The sequence below is a fragment of the Crassostrea angulata genome, chromosome 10, assembly GCF_025612915.1.
Source record: "Crassostrea angulata isolate pt1a10 chromosome 10, ASM2561291v2, whole genome shotgun sequence".
Lineage (NCBI taxonomy): Eukaryota > Metazoa > Mollusca > Bivalvia > Ostreida > Ostreidae > Magallana > Magallana angulata.
In genome coordinates, this window is record NC_069120.1 from 53,217,944 (window position 1) to 53,238,158 (window position 20,215).

The following is a 20,215-nucleotide window of genomic DNA, read 5'->3' on the forward strand; positions in this document are numbered from 1 at the left end:
GTGATAATAGTACTTAAATATCTATGCCTCAATATATTATTTAAAATGACCAGAACAACTCATCAGTACGGCACATTGGGATTGAATTTAATACAAAAGTGAAAATACTTGGGACAAACTACTATATGTATATGATTATCCCATATTTTCGAAACTGGCAAGATCGATGTCTTGTTTATTAAAAGATATAAATTTTGATATAAGTACACCAATTCTGTCGACTATCGTAATTACTATAGAGACCTCATAGATGGGGCACCTGCCCACATAGCTAGGGCAGCTCCGCGCTCCATGGAGTTACTCCTATATGTTACAATTACCAGTAACTTCAGAGATGAAACTTTACGAGGGCCCAGTCACATCAACAAGGCAATCAGACGTGGAGTCATCTGTGCTTTTAGGCCACCAGCAAAGATTTACTGGTTCTTGTCCTACCTGACACCGCCATGGATTGTAATTAACCTCGTCTTTTCCAATTGACATTAATGAAAACTAGTACTAACTTGATCTAGCTGCCGTGTGTAAAATTCATGTTGTGTGCTGTTACCTGTTTTCCTGATTCTTGTTCTTTCTCTGACGCTCTGATAACTGCAAAATTTGTTGTTGTACTTGTTGATATTTTTTACTAACTGTTCCACTGGTACCTACTGTTTGTTTGTCTGTTATATCGTTGATTGTTTATCTGTTGTATTGTTGATTGTTTGTCTGTTATATTGTTGATTGTTTGTCTGTTGTATTGTTGATTGTTTGTCTGTTATATTGTTGATTGTTTGTCTGTTGTATTGTTGATTGTTTGTCTGTTATATTGTTGATTGTTTGTCTGTTGTATTGTTGATTGTTTGTCTGTTATATCGTTGATTGTTTATCTGTTGTATTGTTGATTGTTTGTCTGTTATATTGTTGATTGTTTGTCTGTTATATTGTTGATTGTTTGTCTGTTATATTGTTGATTGTTTGTCTGTTATATTGTTGATTGTTTGTCTGTTATATTGTTGATTGTTTGTCTGTTATATTGTTGATTGTTTGTCTGTTATATTGTTGATTGTTTGTCTGTTATATTGTTGATTGTTTGTCTGTTATATTGGTCCATTTTTTCACTGACTAACCATGCGCTATTGTGACCTCTTGACCCAGTCATTGCTATTATGCAGGTATAACAACGATTTGCTCAAAAGTGAAAATATTTGTAAGTGTAAATAATTATATTTCACTATACTTCACAGTGATTTTCCTCTGGTAATTAAATGCGTCAATACAGGGATGTTTCTCTTTTGCAATAGAGTAAAAAATAAACTTGAACTAGACCTTAGTGAGCCACCCAGCCCGCAGGCCTCTTCAAAGAATGACATCAGCAAGATCAAAAACCAAAAAGACCTCGCTAGTTTTCCATTAATTCAATTATTTATCACTTGTTCATGTTTTAAATGTAATTAATATTATCTTCATGCAGTATTTCCCAGTTTACTAGTATGTGACCTCTATTAAGGCTGGTATTGTTTGTAAAGCGTACTAATTAATCATTACTGGAAGTAAAGAATTATTAATGGATACGCAAACAGAGTCGAAACAACTACTTGCTATTTGTTGTCGAACAATAAGAGGCCTTTTCACTCTTATTGATTTTATTAAGGAAAACATTCATTAAAATACGCAAGTAATACATATAATTTTGATTTTAAATTGGTCTATTTGTGCTAAAAAGGTATAAACTGAGACTTCAAAGATGATTGTGTCCCTTTTAACTTTCAAAAACTTTTCAAGGTCAAAGTTATGAATAGTATAGATATTAGGAACGCTTTGAAGACGATTTCATATGATCATGTTTCTATTACATGTATGTATGTTTCAAGATGAGCTAGATTGGTAGCATCTCCAGAAAGTTTAAAATCAACATTTGGAATGACCTTGATCTTCGACTTCATTTAATGGTCGTAAAATTAGCGTAAAATTATTGAATTGTCCATCGGAACTATTTGATTTTTTTAACGGATTTGTTTTTATTAATCCACAGTTTGAGAGATCCCAAAAGACGATTGAACTTAAAACAAGTTGTGAATTTGAGGAATAAATGTATTGGGATTTTAATAAAATGTTTATAACAATGTTTTCGTTTTCAAATGGTAACGACTTGTTAATTCAGAAGGTTTTCATTCATATGAACCAAGTTAGATGCGTTTAAATATGTGTTAGTTTTGGGAGTTTTTTTCTGTAAGAAATTTGAAATGAAATGAAAAACTATATACGGATAAAAAAGGAAAGAAACTGTTTAACGTTAATAAAAAGTGTCAATGGCAATGGATTTTTTCTATCTAATTAAAGGGTATTTAACTCAATTAAGAATTTCACAGTCATGTTGCAATTAAAAACAAAAATGAAATTAAAATACTAAGTAATTTAAACCATTTCAACAAATATCTAAAATCAAAATTCTTCTTGTAAGCGTTGGTTATCAAATATGAAAATGCTGCTTAAGTTAAACTTAATTACTCAGTAATTAATGTATTTTTATGTTCTTTTTATTCATATTATAATGTTATATTTTGGGATTCAATAACACTGTACAGTAAACTCCATGTTGCGAGCACAATATGAATTACCTGGGTTATTCGAGATGTGATCGATCAAAACTCAGTAATTAATTGTCTCTTTGCACGGCAAAACTTTCAGAAAATGAGACGATATTCACATTGCATTGATGTGATGAAGTATTACGTCCTGTGGCTCTTAATAATCCTAATCTGATGAAAATGTCCCCAACATATGCGACGGCCGAGCGTGGTCAGTTTGTACGTGATCTTCTATAATAAGGACCATCAGTCGCTGTAATCGCGCGAGATTATCGCGCCTTTCTTGGGTGATAATAGGCCATGATTACAAGCTTGTGACGAATCCTCTGTCCACAATTTACGGTACGACTAGCTGGTCTACAAGGAGGTACCTGCCATCATTCCCGTTCCAACCCCAAGCCTCCTTTTCTCTCCATGTCCGCGAGGTGAAGTCCCGCGAGATTCCCGCGAGATATTGTAGCAGAAGAAGAAGCTCTGCAGCTCTGGCATGTAATGATTTTTAATTCGTCAGATTGATGTAGTTTTTATAGCAGTCGGTAAAGGATGTAGAATTTCTTTGCATCGATCAGACATCGAGAGAAAGGAGAGGTAAGCGATCGATACGACCGTCACGGCCGACGCTCAACTGACAAGAAACAAAAGTTCCGGAGAGAGAACCGCTCCGTGCGGAAACCATCCAATTTCATTGATTTCTTTTTAGCTCTGACTTTCATTCGCAAACCGGTAAGTTGATCTCATTATCCATATATTCATTATTGAAGAGAGTAATGAACAGAGGTGCTTATAATGACACAGATCCGAACGGTTCCGAATTGGCAGCTAAAACATCCCCGAGTGCCACGTCTGGTGACGTAGATAGTCCCCCGCGCGATAGAAAATGTCGTCTGCTTTAATTGAAACAGTAAGATGTGTGAAAATCTGATATTTTGTCTTTTCTTGTAGTTGACATTTATAGATTATTGAAAGGTTAAATCCACAATTCCTCTCGCTTAGTATTGTGTTTCCGCTGCGACCAGAAAACGGCACCAAAAGCAGACCATCTTGTAAACTCGCGTTAAGACTCCAACACACAAGCTGTACGTATCGGTGATATTATGTTGTGAAGTGTAACATTAAAGAAAACTGATAATTAGCGAAATAATCACAATGTGGTATTGATCGCAGCCCAATGGCAGATTCTCACAAATTTAATGAAGCAGTGATCACCCCTGACAGGTTCAACGTCTGCTCGGTGCTCCGGACTGGAAGTGAGGACTTTTACTTTCGGTGGAATTGAGTACTGTGTGTGGCATTAAATTTGAGAACTGTGTGTTGGCACTGGAACTAAGGCCTTGTGGCGTCCTCGAGTTGAGGTCCTGCTGAGGTTTGAGGTCTTGTGGTGTCCTTTGAATTGCCTTTTGGAGGCCTTGTGCGGTGCTTAACGTCTTGCGGTGTTAATTCATGATGATGTCATGGATTGCGTGACAAAATTCGACATTGAGTTGGACAAGGATATCTTCTACGCTGGAGAGACCTTGACCGGACACATTATTGTGCAGAATACAGAGAACATCAAAGTACAAGGTGGGTGTCCTCCCCATAGAGGGTCCTGTACAGGCCTGATACAAAAAACGGGTTCACCCTTTAACTGTAGTGAAACTAAAAAGTCTGATACAGAAAATGGGTTTACAACTTCACACACAAACCAATGAAAGTAGAAGTCTTATACAGAAAAGGGGTTCACATACCAACTAATGCAAGTAAAAGGTCTGATACAAGAAAGGGGTTGCTGATAAACTTAAAAATGCCAAATATTTTGTTTTAAACAATTGCGTCATGTGTACTAGACAACCGTCGGGTAGCCGATATGAACACCTCCCTACCAGGACCACTCGCACACTAGCCTGGTGACAAGGCTGACTGATCGATACTAACGCGTCAAAATATCTGCATTCTTCATTCTCTCTGATGATGCACCATATAAATGTTATTACATGTTACAGGTTTCATAATGTAGAAAGCGGGGAATATACTGGGGAAGGGATTGAGTCCAATATAGAACCATTTCAAAAAGACCTTGGACTTTTGGTTGCACGTAGCTATCTATTCGTCAAAACAAGTTTAAAATGACGCAGTCTCAAGCGAAATATTCACCGATTGCGTAGTCTTGGCTCAAAAGCCAGACAAATCTTGTTGATTTCAAAGAGCCATGGCTGAGTGGCCAGCAATGTAATAGACAGGCTTACGTCACATTGCTGTTTGACACAACTACCCAAAGTCCAAGCTTTTGTTAAAATGGTTCTAATTCGGACCAGGTACTTCTTTCGAGGGGCACTTTATTTATTTTATCTACCCCAAACCATTGTCCACTGAAAGTTTACTATTTCAAGAGCAACTGTGCGACAACATTTATAAAGAAATAAACGTGATATTGACCCAATACAAGATCAAATAACCATGCACATATACATATCTGGTTAATATAACATGCATTGAGGGGATAGTGACATTCATTTTATTTGATCGATGATATTGATGTGAAGGAAAAGTAGGTAATAGTTACCAACAGACTATGAGGCTGCATTGCTGGGTGGTGCAATGTAGGTTTTGTTCTTTCATGAAAACAGATAGTAGCAAAAAAACTTGGAAAGAAAACAACCACGTTCTTGTTACATTAATCAGTTAGGAGATTCCATAAATATCATGTGTCATATACAACAATGACTCATTAGCACAAGAAGTACTTTAGTCCTGTAAATATGCCTCCCCAAAATGACCGAAATAATTTACCCAGCAGTCCGTCAAACAAGACATATGAGTCTGTCCAGAGGTGTCATAAACGGAACAAATACATTGTTATCCTATATCTTTGTGAACACTTGAACTGGTCATCTGTTTTATATAGCTCTCCTCTCCGGTTCTATTTTTTCCAGGGATAAGACTTCTTTTGCGCGGCAAATCCCACGTGGAATGGAAGGTCACCAAGGCGGGGGAGAGGCGGACGGTGAAGGATGACGAATACTACATCGACGAAAAGAAGGTGGTGTGGGGGAAAGGTAAGATGTCTGTACAGAACCAACGATAAACGGCGAGAGTTCCGCATAGGGTGATAAAAACCATAATTGAACACGCCAGATACTCGAACAGGTGTTTAGTCATAATAACAGCATTAATGGTTCTCCGCCGACTCCCTGCTATATCCACAAGGAGGAAAAATCAATGTGGTGTTGCCTTATTTTGTACATGTTGTCACAATAGATTACGGTCATTATCTGCCGGGGATCACGGACCATTGAATGTCGAATGCCCATTGTGCAATAACTTTACATGTTTTTTATTTGATAACTAAACTGATACACTGTGGAATCATTAGAATTCGCAGTTGCTAAGTTTTTGTAAATTTCGTAAGTACCACCAACCAATTACAAATATACAATATACAAACAATATACAACGAATTTTGAAAAACAGTCCTAATATATTATACATGTACATACAAATATACATCCCAAAAAAAACCTTCAGAAACATCCATTAAAATCAGCCTCCGTCAATTTGACTACACAATAGAAAATTTTATGAGTGTAAAATATCATAATATGCTTATGCAAACTATTGTCAACAGATAAAAAGGAAGTCGAAGGAGGTGTTCCCATCATGCCACGTGGTAACCATAGATACAACTTCCAATTCAAACTTCCAGAGAGTACTCTGCCGTGCTCGTTTGAGAGTAAAGTGGGCACCATTAGGTACTATCTACGGGCAACCATGGACATGCCCGTGTCTTCCTCTCCCCAGAGCAAAAAGTACTTCTCTATCATTGGTCCCCACATCGACTGTATGGACGAGCGCTACCTAGTGAGTGATCCGTGTCTTCTAACGTTTATCTCTTTGTCACAATGAAAACATCGACATGTTACATGCACAAGTACAAAATACCAAAATTAACAGAAGCTTTGATAAATTCTCAGTGTCGTCGTTTTAACTAAATGAGACAAGTTCTAGAAGATTAGTAGATGCTAGGTGTACATACCTGTAGGTTGTTGATTCTATTCTTACACCCATCCACTCGTTTTGTAGACCCCGTCCCGGGCCAGTGACAAGCGCTACTCCTGTTGCTTCTGTTGCTCACAGGGCCCCGTGGCTTTGGAGGCAGTGCTAGAAAGAAGTGCCTACTGCGCAGGCGAAAATATCAAGCTCCGCGCAGAAATACAAAACGGAAGTGACCAAGATGTGTGGCTTGTGTGTAAACTAGTGCAGGTAATGAGATCGATGGAATACGATACAAAGATAGATGCTTCCCATTAGATAACAGGATACTAAATAAGTTTTATTTTTCAGCATGTAGAGTTTTTTATCAACAAAGGAGTTCTAGGTTTATGCAAAGAAGCCTCGCACAAAGTGTGGCAATATCGCGGGGACACGGTGCGCGCCCATGCGACGGAGAAGTTTGACGATCTCCAGCAGTACCTTCAACTTCCGGTGGTTCCGCCTTCCATGGTGGATGTTTGTAGTTTAGTTCAAATTTATTATACACTAAAGGTCAGTATACTTCTATGACATGTCACTAAGGTCAGACATCATTCTTTGGTAAAAGTTTATGTACAACACAGTCGGGCACCATTCAAAGATATTCAGAAGATTTACATTTACTGCAAAATCAGACACAATGCTTTAATTAATTTAAGGTTGACATACCACTGTATAAGAAACACACCAATATCTCATGATTTTAAGTAAACGCACAACTGACTGACGCGACTCTTATTGTAAAGTGATAAGTGGATTCCCATATTATTCTCCGAATACTACATGTAGGTACTCCCGGTAAAATGTTTAACATGTAAGTTTAGGAATTTCAACAAGATTGTTGGATACTTATGACAAACAAAAACCATTCTGACATGACACCAAAAAATCGGTCTATAATTGCAAGTTGCGGGTTGAATGTTGCCACCATTGCTTGTTGGCAAGTTCCTAATTATCTGGCAGTGTGTTGTAAGGCTGTGACGTTTGCGCACCTTGCTCTGTTTAGGTCTGCCTGGTGATGGAGGAGTCGGGGGAGGTGCTGGACCTCCACTTCCCGGTCACTGTGGCTACGACGCCTTACAGGATCCCTAACGCACCTTATCCTATACTACAGTACGGTAAGGCGCCATGGTTAAACTGATGATCATAGATAATGAGTCGGTCTCCTCTACAAATGGCTTATTGAAATTGTTCTTTCTAATCAATACCTTTCAAGAATATTTTTAATCAAATGTTAGAAAAATTTGCTTGGAAATCGTTCCTTAATTAATCAGATAAGGGCCACACAAAGCCTGGTCAGCTATGATAGGCAACAAAATAAATAAGCTCAAAGTTTTTTGCCAATAGAAAAGGAAGAAAATCTTGAGATCTCCATTGGATGGTTTTGTATGTTACAGATCACTGTGTCCCTAACGTGGAGGGCGGAATGTACGTGAGCTCCGAGTTCCAGCTGGGTCAGGTGTACATGGGGGACGGGGAGGAGGAGACGGACGAGGTCATCCTTTTCCGGCCCCTCTACGTCTGCGTGCCCCACGAGCGCCTCCAGATCAACAGCCTGGAAAAGGAAGGCGGAGTCAGTCGCGCGGCGTCCCGGATGTCGATGACACGGTTGAGTGACCGACTCAAGTTCAAGGAGCCCCGGGTCACGGTCATATCCTCGGAGAGAGACTCTGCTAAAACGGACAGCGAGGAGGCTTCCCCCTCCCACGTGACCTCTCACGCGGACGGACTTTCACCACTGTTTGCCCAAGTTGACCTTGAGTCACAGTTTAATCAAAAACCATCAGATGACCTGACCAAGGGGCAGTTGGAGGACGTCTGTGAACAAGACACGGACCCTCACTGTTCCGTCAAAAACACTGACATTACAAACTCCGAGGTCAAGGTCTGTCTCGATGTGACCGATAGTCACCTTGAACTTCCCAAACAGACTTGAATGATGTCTGTGACAAAGTATTACACAACATGGCTTGCTCACATCTTTTTTTTTGTGGACAACCTTGACCTTTATTATTTTTTCTTTAAGATTTATAAAGTGTCAAATCAAAAAGTACGTATATAGCAGAAATATTTGTATATAATTTTTAATTTCTTGCACATTTTTCTACGAACTAACGGATTTTTCATACGAGCACCTGTTGACGTTGTGTAGACAAGGCGTTGTGTTGTATGGGTGGGGCTCTAAGCCGTGTGGTCAGGATTCCGCTTGTTTATTGGCGGTTGGTTGTGGTTTTAACCTACTTGTGACATCTTTTGATTAATATTTAAAGTACTATCATGGTGATAGATCTAATAAAAGGAATGTCAGTAGTCTCTAACAATCAAATCAATAAATAATTTTCAGAAGTTATTTTACTTCTATGCAACGTATCATGTGGTGTCTTTATACATGTAGTTCATAAATCGGAGTGTGTGTGTGGTTTATTTACAAAAAATGGTATATAGATTTAGAGCTGTGCATGTAGTCTCGTTATAATACTAAATGGACTATTTTTTGATTTTTTCTAAAGCGAGAATATGAAATGCGTAAAAAATTATGTTGGCTTTTAACTTCACACCATAAATTTGAATTTTAAAACAATATAGTGTGAGAAATCCATTACACTAATGCACACAAAAAACATTAACATAAAATTCAAACTGTGATTTGGCAAGAAACACTGTAACATTCTCTCTCTCTCTCTCTCTCTCTCTCTCTCTCTCTCTCTCTCTCTCTCTCTCTCTCTCTCTGTGTTTTCGGTTACACCGTGTGATCGTTCGACAGATAGTTACCCGGATACACAAACAGAAAAACCACTCTGTGTCCTTCTAATACGCAATTCTTTTGACTGTGTCAGGTTGAAACTTCATTAAATCGTGATCTTCTTTCAAAGCAAACAAAATCTTGAATAACGCCAGTAATGTACAATTTCGAAATAAAAGTGTGGTTTTCACTGTTTGAACCAGTTCTATTAGATTTCCTGATTGATGTTCACGTCGTCTCTCTGATACAATATGTATACAGCGTCTATTGGGTAACAGGATAATAAATTATCTTATTTAAAGATCTCTTTAATCTTAGAACAATTGCTACCACCATTTTTAAAAACTTTTTTCCACTCCCCCCGACGTGTTACTGTATTGTAAAGCCCGTCAGAAGAAGAGCGACAGAGCGTTAGATTGTATCACTTGAGTCTTGGTTAAAAGATAGCAGTGGTGTTCTGTCCGTCTTACAGAAAAGGGACAATTCCTGGCGTTCCATCCAATGTTGTCTCTAAGAAAATCTGGACAGTTCGGAATAAAAGTTGCTACGAGATTGTAGAGGCTGTGGGGTGCAGCAGCCATTCAATCTATTCAGCTGCTATTGACAAAACTCTTGGGTAATATTTACATGTGGTATTTGCCAGCGCCCTCAAATGCCGGTGTAGGAATGCATCTTCAATGACATCTCTATCCAAGGCTACTTAAAACCGAGGCAATTTAAATCTACCAACACCGTTAAAGTGCAGAGGCTCGAAACAAGAGGTTTAAAGATCAAAATTTGCAATAAGCCTTTGTAGAAATAATTACATATTTTTCTCTTTCAATAGCGGTATTTGTATCGGTTGACAGCGCCGATCAAAACCAGTGGATTCTATTGGCCGGATATATTTATACCATAGATTAGTTCATATTAAAATACACTGTAGTGTACATTTGAAAGTGTATAAATGGTGACATGGAATACCCTGTGTTCGCCTAAAAACAGCGTTTGTGGACAAATACATACGAGTGTCTGCTTAAAAGGTAGTCAAGCAGGTATCGACCCCGGCTACTTGTCCCGTAAACGGTTAATTACCGACTTGGTGAAATTGAAATGTAGGGATCAACAGTGAAAACGAAATATTATTCGTTGGATAAACATTGGAGAGTTTATTATTCAAAGGGGAGTTGTGAAATGTATTTTGTTGGACTTAATAACACAAAGCTATACTGACCTAATCAAATGATATTAAAAGAAAAGGAACATAGCTTGATGAGCTCGAAAGAACCCCGTGAAAATGATCGCACCACCCTATCCCCGATGGCAAGGTCTTTGTCGTCTGCTACGGGGAGACTGTCGTCTGCCACGGGAAGAATGTCATCTGCTGGACGCAGGGGTGAAATGAACGCCTCCGTGGCTTCAGTGACAGACGATGAGCTCTCGTTCTCGGATTCTGACGATGAGGGGGTGTCACAAAGCCAGACTGTGAACGAGAAGTTCTGGAACAATTTCGGTGACTCTCTAAAGATGATAAACGACGATAGCGCGAAATTCCGCATCCGACCAAAACCCAACTTCAAGAGCAGTCAGATTTTTAGAGGAGCGATGACAGAGACTTGTGGAAACACGGAGTACGGAAACAGCAAGGGGTACACTAAACTGAAAGAAACTCTTAACAGATTGTCGGATGTGTCCGGGGCGGCGCTCCGTGTGTTCACCAAGGCTTCCCAACCGAAGGAGGACGACAGCCCTCCGCCGCCAACTGAAGAAATAGAGGAGAATGAAAAGGAAAAAAAGCCCGATGATATCAAAACAATATCCTCGGTACTAGGTGGTGCAAAACGCAGCTGGAAGTTAATCAAACGCAGTGTGAATGAAACCGCTATGGAGAAAAACACAGAAAAGACTAAACTAAACTGGGACATGTTGGCTCATCATGCAAAAGGGCTGACGGATCTAGAACGCGCAAGACAGGATCTGTACCAAAGGTACGGCCTGCTCCCGATGGTACACACCGACGGTTCGTACGAATGTCGTAACATCATGTGGAGTGAGAGAGCCATTCGGTTGAACATGACCAACCCCGTGCAGTACAATATCATCCCTTACGACAAACGGCGCGCGCAGAGCGCCAAACCCCGCAGCAAAACCCCCGCCCCAAAGGTAACTTTTACCCGCCCTTCATCTGAGAAACCGCGCCACCTCAGAAGCGCTTCAGCAACGAAGCAAGTCCCTGATAGAGTGACGTCAGCGGGTGGCTCCCCCAGGACAAAGACAGAGCGACCCCCCTCACATAGACAAAATGATCGCTTTTTATCCCCAGTTACAATACGGAACAATTTTATGCAGAAAACATAGTCGGATAGCTGATCAATTTTGAATTTTAACAAGGTTTCCCCGTTATACCCACGGTAACTAACTGCACCGACCCCGAGTCTTCAAAGAGAGTGACTGGGACTTCAATGGTGAATAGTATTGTATCATTATATGCTGACATGTATATGTATTGTTTGAGGTTTAACCCCCTACATAAGTTCCTAAAGGTAGATGGTGTATTGATGTATGGATCGCGGGATTGTACTGAATATGACATATAAAGTTGATTATTAAATCATTCCTGTTTTGAATTCTTTGAGTAAATATGGATGTATTAAATGGACTCCTTTCTATGCCGTCGATGTTTGATTAGGTCTGTTTGCTTACAGATATTTATTTCCTATTTGATATGAATTTGACGTCTCTCTGCACGCAATGAATCAATAGAGGGCAGTCAAACAGACAGTAGCATAATGCTCAAAGCTTCGCCGCTTGCAAACCTCACAAATATCGTACTAATTTGAGTTTTATCTTGAACACTTGTACATCAATTATAACATGTAAAAGAAAAATCTAACTGCTTGGTTATAGAATTTTTTCTCAGTGCTTTCTCTGGGTAGCACTGTGTACCCACAGAAACAGGTGCCCTGTAGCACCGTATACCTACAAAAACAGGTGCACAAAGGACACAATTTCTGCCTGCGGGTCAAGCGCCTCGCTCCTAAATTAGCAGATTTCTAATGGTAGTTTTTGCGCCTCAATTTCAGACCAAAACAGTACTACGCACTGAACTTTCTGTAAGGGGGGGGGGGGGGGGGTAAGTTTGTACTCGGTACAAACGCTTCGATATTTATAGAGAATATGATTCTTATAATACTGTCATGTCCGCCCAGGTATAGAGGGGCCCTGAACCCACTCTCGGCTGTGGGGCATACATTAGTTAGTTAGTTACATATTAGTAAGTGGATTTAGGGCCCCTGTCGTTGTGAGGATGCCGGACATAATACTTTTCTACTACGGAGGAACAACCTCTTAATAACGAGTATATACATTTAATTACTAAATAAATCAATGAGAAGGGCGTCGCTCTTTGGTAGACATATAGATATTGGCATTCAGAAAGGGCTGATGTCCAGCCTTAAAATGAGGTGGTCCGGAGACGACCATGCCTGGCCCACCGAATCTCCACCAAGCTGCGACTGCTTGGCAACAAGCATGACAGAAGCCGCGTAAACTTGATTTAATGCCCGTTCAATAGTCATTAATATATCGACCCAACCTTAATCAATAGAATTTATTTCATACTCTGATTTATAAATCAACAAATTAATAAGAAGTGATTAAGTTAAGAGTAGAAAGTAATCAAACTCGATGTATTACATGTTTTTTAAGAGGCGAAGAGTTAAACCCACAGGAAATGTGCCAACAGAGCGGATCTGCAGAAAGAAGGTGTTATTCTAGAGGTGTTCATAGATCTGCTAAAACTGTGGCCCATAGGTGCAAGTAAAGGGGGCTCGCGATCGCCTGTTAAACAAACTTAGAGGATATTACAGATAATCAGCTTGTGTCGTTGTTGTATTATAATTATGTATTACCTATAATTTAATACTGTTAAACCTCTTTGGTATGTGTTTTGAATTGTATCGAGAAATGGATATTCAGACGTCGATTATTGAACCAAGATACATCATGTTGACTAATGAAGGAATCCGTAACTACAACAACGGGTCATGACCCCCTACATTAAAGCTAATTTGGTTGACCAGAATAGTTCTGAAGAAAATATTACTATTACGATATTGATCAAATATCTTGCCCATTGTTATTTGCATTGGTTGGTTGCATTTAGACGGCATACAGTTACTGCATTGAAATGCATGGTTGAGGCTTTTACAGAGAGTGGTCCCGAACTTCTAACAGACACACCAACAAAACACTGTCTATGTCCTCTCCTCGATAATCAATCCCAAAAAGAGACATTGTGGAATGCATGTCAACCTGGATATTGATATTCATTTAATAAATTGTTGCAAAATTACGACAAGGACATTAACCATAACAAGTCAATGAAGTACAAAATGGTAATCTATAATCAGAAGAAAATAAATTGCTATTCATTTTTTTAAAACCTTGTATGCAATACTTGAACAGCAGATAGACTGGAAGCGTGCTTATCATACATATAGAGGATGGACCACGTGGTGGTCAAAAACACTTCCGATGCACCCCATCTATGCACCATACCTCCACCCCCTGATTTTCCTGCTTCCGTCGTCGGGTAATGCGACCCCCATATTACTTTTAATTAATTTTGCGCGCGACATTTAACTGGTTTGGTGTGTGCACAATTACCGAATGTCTGTATCTTAAAGTTATATTCCCATCGGTCCCCCCGCTAACCCCCCCCCCCCTTCCTTCTTCTCCCGGGGTGATCCTGTACAGAGACGCGATCAAACTGTGTTCATTACATTAATGTTTTATCCAAATATTTCATTGCTCGTCAATCAACTGACAAATTGAGAAAGTCAATTACATTAATAAACCGTACAGTGAGTGAATGAGAGGAGACACTTTGACAGAATACACAAAAGTAATTCATTTCTGATAATCGAATCACATCGACCAATGGCAGGCCGGTATGTAAAGAAAAATTGGGCCCCGGTGTTCACAAAGTACAAATAATTGTATTGCTGCCACATTGAGTAAAGTGATTGAAATTGGAGCGATCTTTCAGGTTTTTTTGTTCTTTTGCTCAAATTAATCCAGATCTGCTATATTTGGATGTCAATAATTTTTTGATTACTCAATGAAGATTTTCATGAAACGTTGCTCATTTTTTGTATCAATGGTTTGAGAGAACGGTGGTTACGAATTATACTTTTCTGTTGAGCATATTCATGGGGATATTTCTGGATGTCAAACGACAAGGTTTAGATCATTATGTCAGTAAAACTACATGCAGGCCTTGGTTCTTTTAATTTCATTTTTTTTCTCTATTCCCCCCTAGAGTTAAGATTTCAGTATTAAGACGGCTCGACAATAGGTGTACACATTCATACCCTAGAACATATTTTCAGTCTAATTAAAATTAGATGTTCCGAATCGCGCTACCGCTTTTTTCCAATGTAATTCAAAAACTCCTCTGAGTTTCCGTCTACCATGAATCGTATAAATTTGAATTCTATTAAATTGTTTCATTTCATACTTTGACGGTCTAAATTACAAGTTAACTTTACATCGCCCGGTCTTTTCATGTATATTACTTTGTGGAATTTATATTTTGACGACGCCAAAAGTTCTGCTAACATGTTATTTTGTTAAAATCCACATTCCCTCCCCTGCGCTGCCGATAATCCCACTGTGTCTTAGTGGTGCCCCCTGGTGTCCATTCTGCTTACTTACACAGACCGACTTCATGGCGACGTTGTAACATATTTTACAAACATTGGGGAGGTGATTTGTTGTTTTAGATTGCTACATTAGTACAAAATAATATTCACTTAATAGAATGTTTCAAAGGCATTCTTCGTGTGTACTTCTATTAAAAACATGTTTAAAAGGCAAAGTGTGTAATCTTGGCCATCTTTATGATAAATCTCAAGTGTCTTTCCCGATGTGGTTTATCAAAAAATGTCCGTTTCATTTTAACAGGAGCATACATATATGTAGTATCTTTTTTTTTAAGAGTGCGTACATCTTGTGTGTGTGTGTGTGGGGGGGGGGGGCAATTCCGCTTCGCTGTAAAAGGGATCGGTACTATCAAAATACTTACGTTCATTCATTCATTCATTGTAGCATTTCTAAATTATAAAATTTGCAAAGTTAATATCATCTTTTACTCAGTGGAAATAAAAGAAGGTCCCAAAATGAATGATAATTTGTTTATGCCTCTTTCTTGAAAGCTTTCGCTTTTGTTCAAGAGATCAAATTAATAAAGGTAGAAAACGAGACTTGTGCAGGACACGCGATGATTATCGGGAAAACACAATCAAAATGAACGGCATTGAGGTGCCCAAGGAATATGTTTAAATTAAAGTACTGAACAAACAAACAAAGAGAAACTCCGTTCCTAAACCAATTAGAAGTCGGGCAAAACCAAACAACAATAGCTACCGGTTTTCCCGGGGACGAAAGTCTTTATTTAAAAGGATTTTAACAGTGTTCCAGATACACAATTAGACAATGCCTTAATTAGTCGAACATAGAAAAATATTTACTAATTCAGCTTGAACTATTTAACAGTTCAGAGTGTACTGTTTGCTATATAGTTGATTTTATGGCTAAAATTCCTGGAGCGCGCACAAAGACAACACAAAACCGCCGCCCACTCCTCCTACATGTACAATAAACCACTACAAAGACAACAAAAAAACCGCCGCCCACTCCTCCTACATGTACAATAAACCACTACAAAGACAACAAAAAACCCGCCACCCACTCCTCCTACATGTACAATAAACCACTACAAAGACCACACAAAAACCGCCGCCCACTCCTCCTACAATAAACCACTACAAAGACCACACAAAAACCGCCGCCCACTCCTCCTACATGTACAATAAACCACTACAAAGACCACACAAAAACCGCCGCCCACTCCTCCTACATGTACAATAAACCACTACAAAGACCACACAAAAACCGCCGCCCACTCCTCCTACAATAAACCACTACAAAGACCACACAAAAACCGCCGCCCACTCCTCCTACATGTACAATAAACCACTACAAAGACCACACAAAAACCGCCGCCCACTCCTCCTACATGTACAATAAACCACTACAAAGACCACACAAAAACCGCCGCCGACTCCTCCTACATGTACAATAAACCACTACAAAGACCACACAAAAACCGCCGCCCACTCCTCCTACAATAAACCACTACAAAGACCACACAAAAACCGCCGCCCACTCCTCCTACATGTACAATAAACCACTACAAAGACCACACAAAAACCGCCGCCCACTCCTCCTACAATAAACCACTACAAAGACAAAAAAAAAAACCGCCGCCCACTCCTCGTCTTATAAATCCCCACAAAGACAACAGAAAGACCGCCGCTTACGCCTCCTCCCACAACAAACTACCACAAAAACAACACAAAAACCACCGCCCACTCCTCCTCCTCCTACAATATTGCCAATGCGCGCAGGTTTACATTTTATAGTAACTAAAGAAAATTAACTCCTTCCATTGAGTTTATATATGAAAACCTTTTAATCTACAAAATTTGTCATTATTCCTAATCTTTACTCCCAAAAACTTGTCAAAAAGATTGATTAATGTTTCATAGATTTAAAACCAGAAGTCAATCGTACATTGAAACGATACGACCTTGACGCAATGTCAAACTATGTTCTCTTGAATCTACTAATCAGAAAGTAAACACCCAAGCTATAGTTTCGCATTTTCATGCCATATTCAATGTTTTATCCAAAGCCCATGGGCCAATCGCTCGCTTGAGAAACAATACCCAACTCTGACCTTACATGTACTTAGACCGTAAAAGCCAACTACATGTATTTATAGCTTTACAATATCAAATACATTACAAAAAAGTATCGATGCAAACAAAGTTTATCAGAGAATTATATACTGAGCATCTTAAGAAAAATCCTTCAAATTATCCAAACTGATTGAAATTCAATGTTTTTGGATTAGCAATAGTGGGTCTTAAAAACAACAGATTTATCCTAGATTTCTTAAGAACCAATATCAAAATTCAATGTATTGACCGTACTCATCAGCAGAACTTCTGTTAAATCACTGACCACTTTTCTGTACAGTATTGAGGTACATTTATCACACGTATTTATTTTTTTCAGGATACCAGAAATCTCTTGAAAACGAACTGTTATCTCGTGAAAACAACATAACTCGTAAAATCGACTTATTATCTTGTAAAAACGACTTATGCCTCGTGAAAACAAGATGATATTTCGTCAAAACGACTTTCCTCGTAAAAACGACACATTTTCTCGTGAAAAGAACATACAGTGGTTTCATCAATATTCGTTGAATACCAATTTTCGTGGACTTCGTTGTAAAGTTTATCCATGAAATTAAGTGTTCATTGAAGTGCACTTTCTACTAATAATTTTTATTGAAAGGGCCATTGACCAAGAATTTACGTATATATCCTTGAAACTGTGATTTTCACTTTATCCATGAACATTGATACCCTTGAATATTACTAAAATTACAGTATTATCTCGTGAAAACGATATATAATCTTGTGAAAACGACAGAAAATCTTTAAAAAAAGACATCTTCTTTCGAGTTTAGTGACCCATTGAATATTATATCATAATATACATGTACCTCAAGTACATACCATACTTAGAAATGAATTATTTATTAATGTAAAACTGTGAACAAAGAGTGAAACAATCTCTCTGTTTTGAACCCTGTTGAGCACGTTTCCCAATGATCTTTTTCTTCTACATACAGAGACGTTTGACAAAGAATGCTATTAAATTCAACCTAAAAACATTTAAAGTATCGCAATCAAAAGTCATTTTCAGAAGATATTTTTTTCTGGTGTCTAAAGAAATAAATAATTACGTGTCCTACATGTATCACCGTACTACAGCCCCCATTTTTCCAGATTTTTAAAAAATAATGTTTTTTAAAAGTAACCTACACGCTTTGTTGCCTCCTAAAAATCGTTTGGTCAAACTTCAAATTCTCCATAACAACTTGCTTCGATATTAATTCACAAATCTGCTTTCCAATTTCTCCAGAAGAACGGATTTGGTATAAAATTGTAGGAATAGAGAGGACAGAAACAGAGGGATGAGAAATCTACACTGGACAAAGTCAACAGAAACGCCCTCTTGAGCTTTTAGCTCAGGCGAGGTAAAATCCCAATATGCTGCCAGCAAAGGAATGAATTAAATATTCTAGACTAAAACGCATTTTACATGTGGTATTTAACTTTAATTGGCTTCCATTTCACTCCTCAAGTGAAAACTGACATAGATAACAATGATACCAGCTCCGTCTCACAATGAAGTGAACTAATACACAGTATTAAACAAGTGCTTTTACATGGACATCAAAAGGATATCAAATTATCGGACTGCAGCTGTGGTGACATAGTTGAAATTCAGTTGTGGGTCAAAAGTTCTTATGCGACTGACTAGTATATAAGCAACAAATGATTAGCTATTGTCTGATGTATGGTGTAAATTGTAACAAAATGCTGGGTGAAGGATTTTTGTTGCATCAGTTTCAGACAAAGTTTCATCAAAATTTGTGAATATAAAGTGGATATAACATTTTGCTGAAGATATCTCTGCATTCTACCAGTTTTTACTAACACAAATGATGTAGCAATATATATTGTATAATAATGTCAATAGTAAAATTAATTTCACTATCATTAAAGAAACAATCTACAATGCATGTCATTACTTTTTATTTTAGAAATCTGAAAATTAGAAAAGAGTAAGGATAATTGGCATACATTTTCCCCACTTCTGAAAGTATGGGTGATTTTCATGGATTCATACTTTTTTGTATTTGAGTTTTTTTCTGGATAAAAATGGCATATGTCCTTTTTTGAAATTGAGTTAGGTAAACTCAAAATGCTAACTTTTATATACTGCAATTATTTCCAGGTTATACTGATCAAATTTTAAGATTGTTTCAGTTCTATATTGGTACCATATTTCAGCTTTGAGCATAATGAAGAAAAGTTAAGAGTCGTCAAAATCCTTAATTAAACAGCTGTTTAATAGATGTGCGGACATGAAGTTATGCTGAATCAGAAAACAAGACTTTTAAAGGGATCTAATTCTGCACAATAAAAACATTAACAAAAAAACGTTTACAGTTGTTTTTGCAGGTTTAACACAATACTTCAAAATAAAAAACCCAATTCCTCCAAGAGTCAAAAATGCAAGCAAACATAACTCTATTTCCCGGTACATGTACTTAGAACAATTTAATACTGGTATTTCACAGCTGTACCAAAAAAATGTACCTATGTTACAGGAAAAAACCCCAAATGCTTTCTAATAATAAAGTAGAGAACGAGAAGGAGGGATTTGATTATGGGGGGGGGGGTTACCCTAAAGAAGTAAATGCTGAATATTCCCTGACCAGGCTGGACCCATATTTACATTCAATTAAACAGTTTCAAAATATTTAATTGTCAGAATGTTATTGACAACAGGTTGGCTGAGGTTCTTTAAACAACTTCAATAACTTCATCAAATTAGAAATATTATCAGAAAATATAACTTACGAAATTCAATACAAATATCTCTCGCGTAATATCTTACAATATATAAACTTATAATATAAAACATCCCATTTTTTGGTACCATTTATTTCTGGGGTTCAGAGGAAGGAATCAGATGATGGACACAGATAGAATGGAATCACAACCTCTAGATGATGGTTACAAATGTACAAAAAGACCCACACTCTGATGCTCTACCATACACAATGTAAAACTTATGTTCAAATATTTGAAAAATGTCAACTAAACAAGGAGACAAAGTTGAACCTCCGACCCCAGATGAATTCCAAGATTACATAAAATAACTTCTTACACGGCATTACTGTTAGTTTTCAATCAAACTGAAGAGA

General features: G+C 38.1%; 2 protein-coding genes across 3 annotated transcripts; both read left to right on the forward strand.

Moving 5' to 3' along the window:
• The first annotated feature begins 2,522 nt into the window (after positions 1-2,522).
• On the forward strand, positions 2,523-8,946 carry LOC128165748 (arrestin domain-containing protein 3-like). Of its 2 annotated transcripts, XM_052830574.1 has the most exons (8): positions 2,523-3,290; positions 3,510-4,130; positions 5,480-5,602; positions 6,172-6,404; positions 6,627-6,806; positions 6,888-7,088; positions 7,582-7,693; positions 7,973-8,946. In XM_052830574.1, the coding sequence occupies exons 2-8, from the start codon at positions 4,019-4,021 to the stop codon at positions 8,509-8,511; spliced, it is 1,500 nt and encodes a 499-aa protein (XP_052686534.1). In that variant the 5' UTR covers positions 2,523-3,290; positions 3,510-4,018; the 3' UTR covers positions 8,512-8,946. The 2 variants fall into 2 exon arrangements, with proteins under 2 accessions (XP_052686534.1, XP_052686533.1); XM_052830573.1 differs by having other exon boundaries at positions 2,523-4,130.
• A 377-nt stretch (positions 8,947-9,323) lies between these two features.
• On the forward strand, positions 9,324-12,147 carry LOC128165750 (uncharacterized). Its single transcript, XM_052830575.1, has one exon. The coding sequence runs from the start codon at positions 10,540-10,542 to the stop codon at positions 11,653-11,655; it is 1,116 nt and encodes a 371-aa protein (XP_052686535.1). The 5' UTR covers positions 9,324-10,539; the 3' UTR covers positions 11,656-12,147.
• Positions 12,148-20,215: the final 8,068 nt, after the last annotated feature.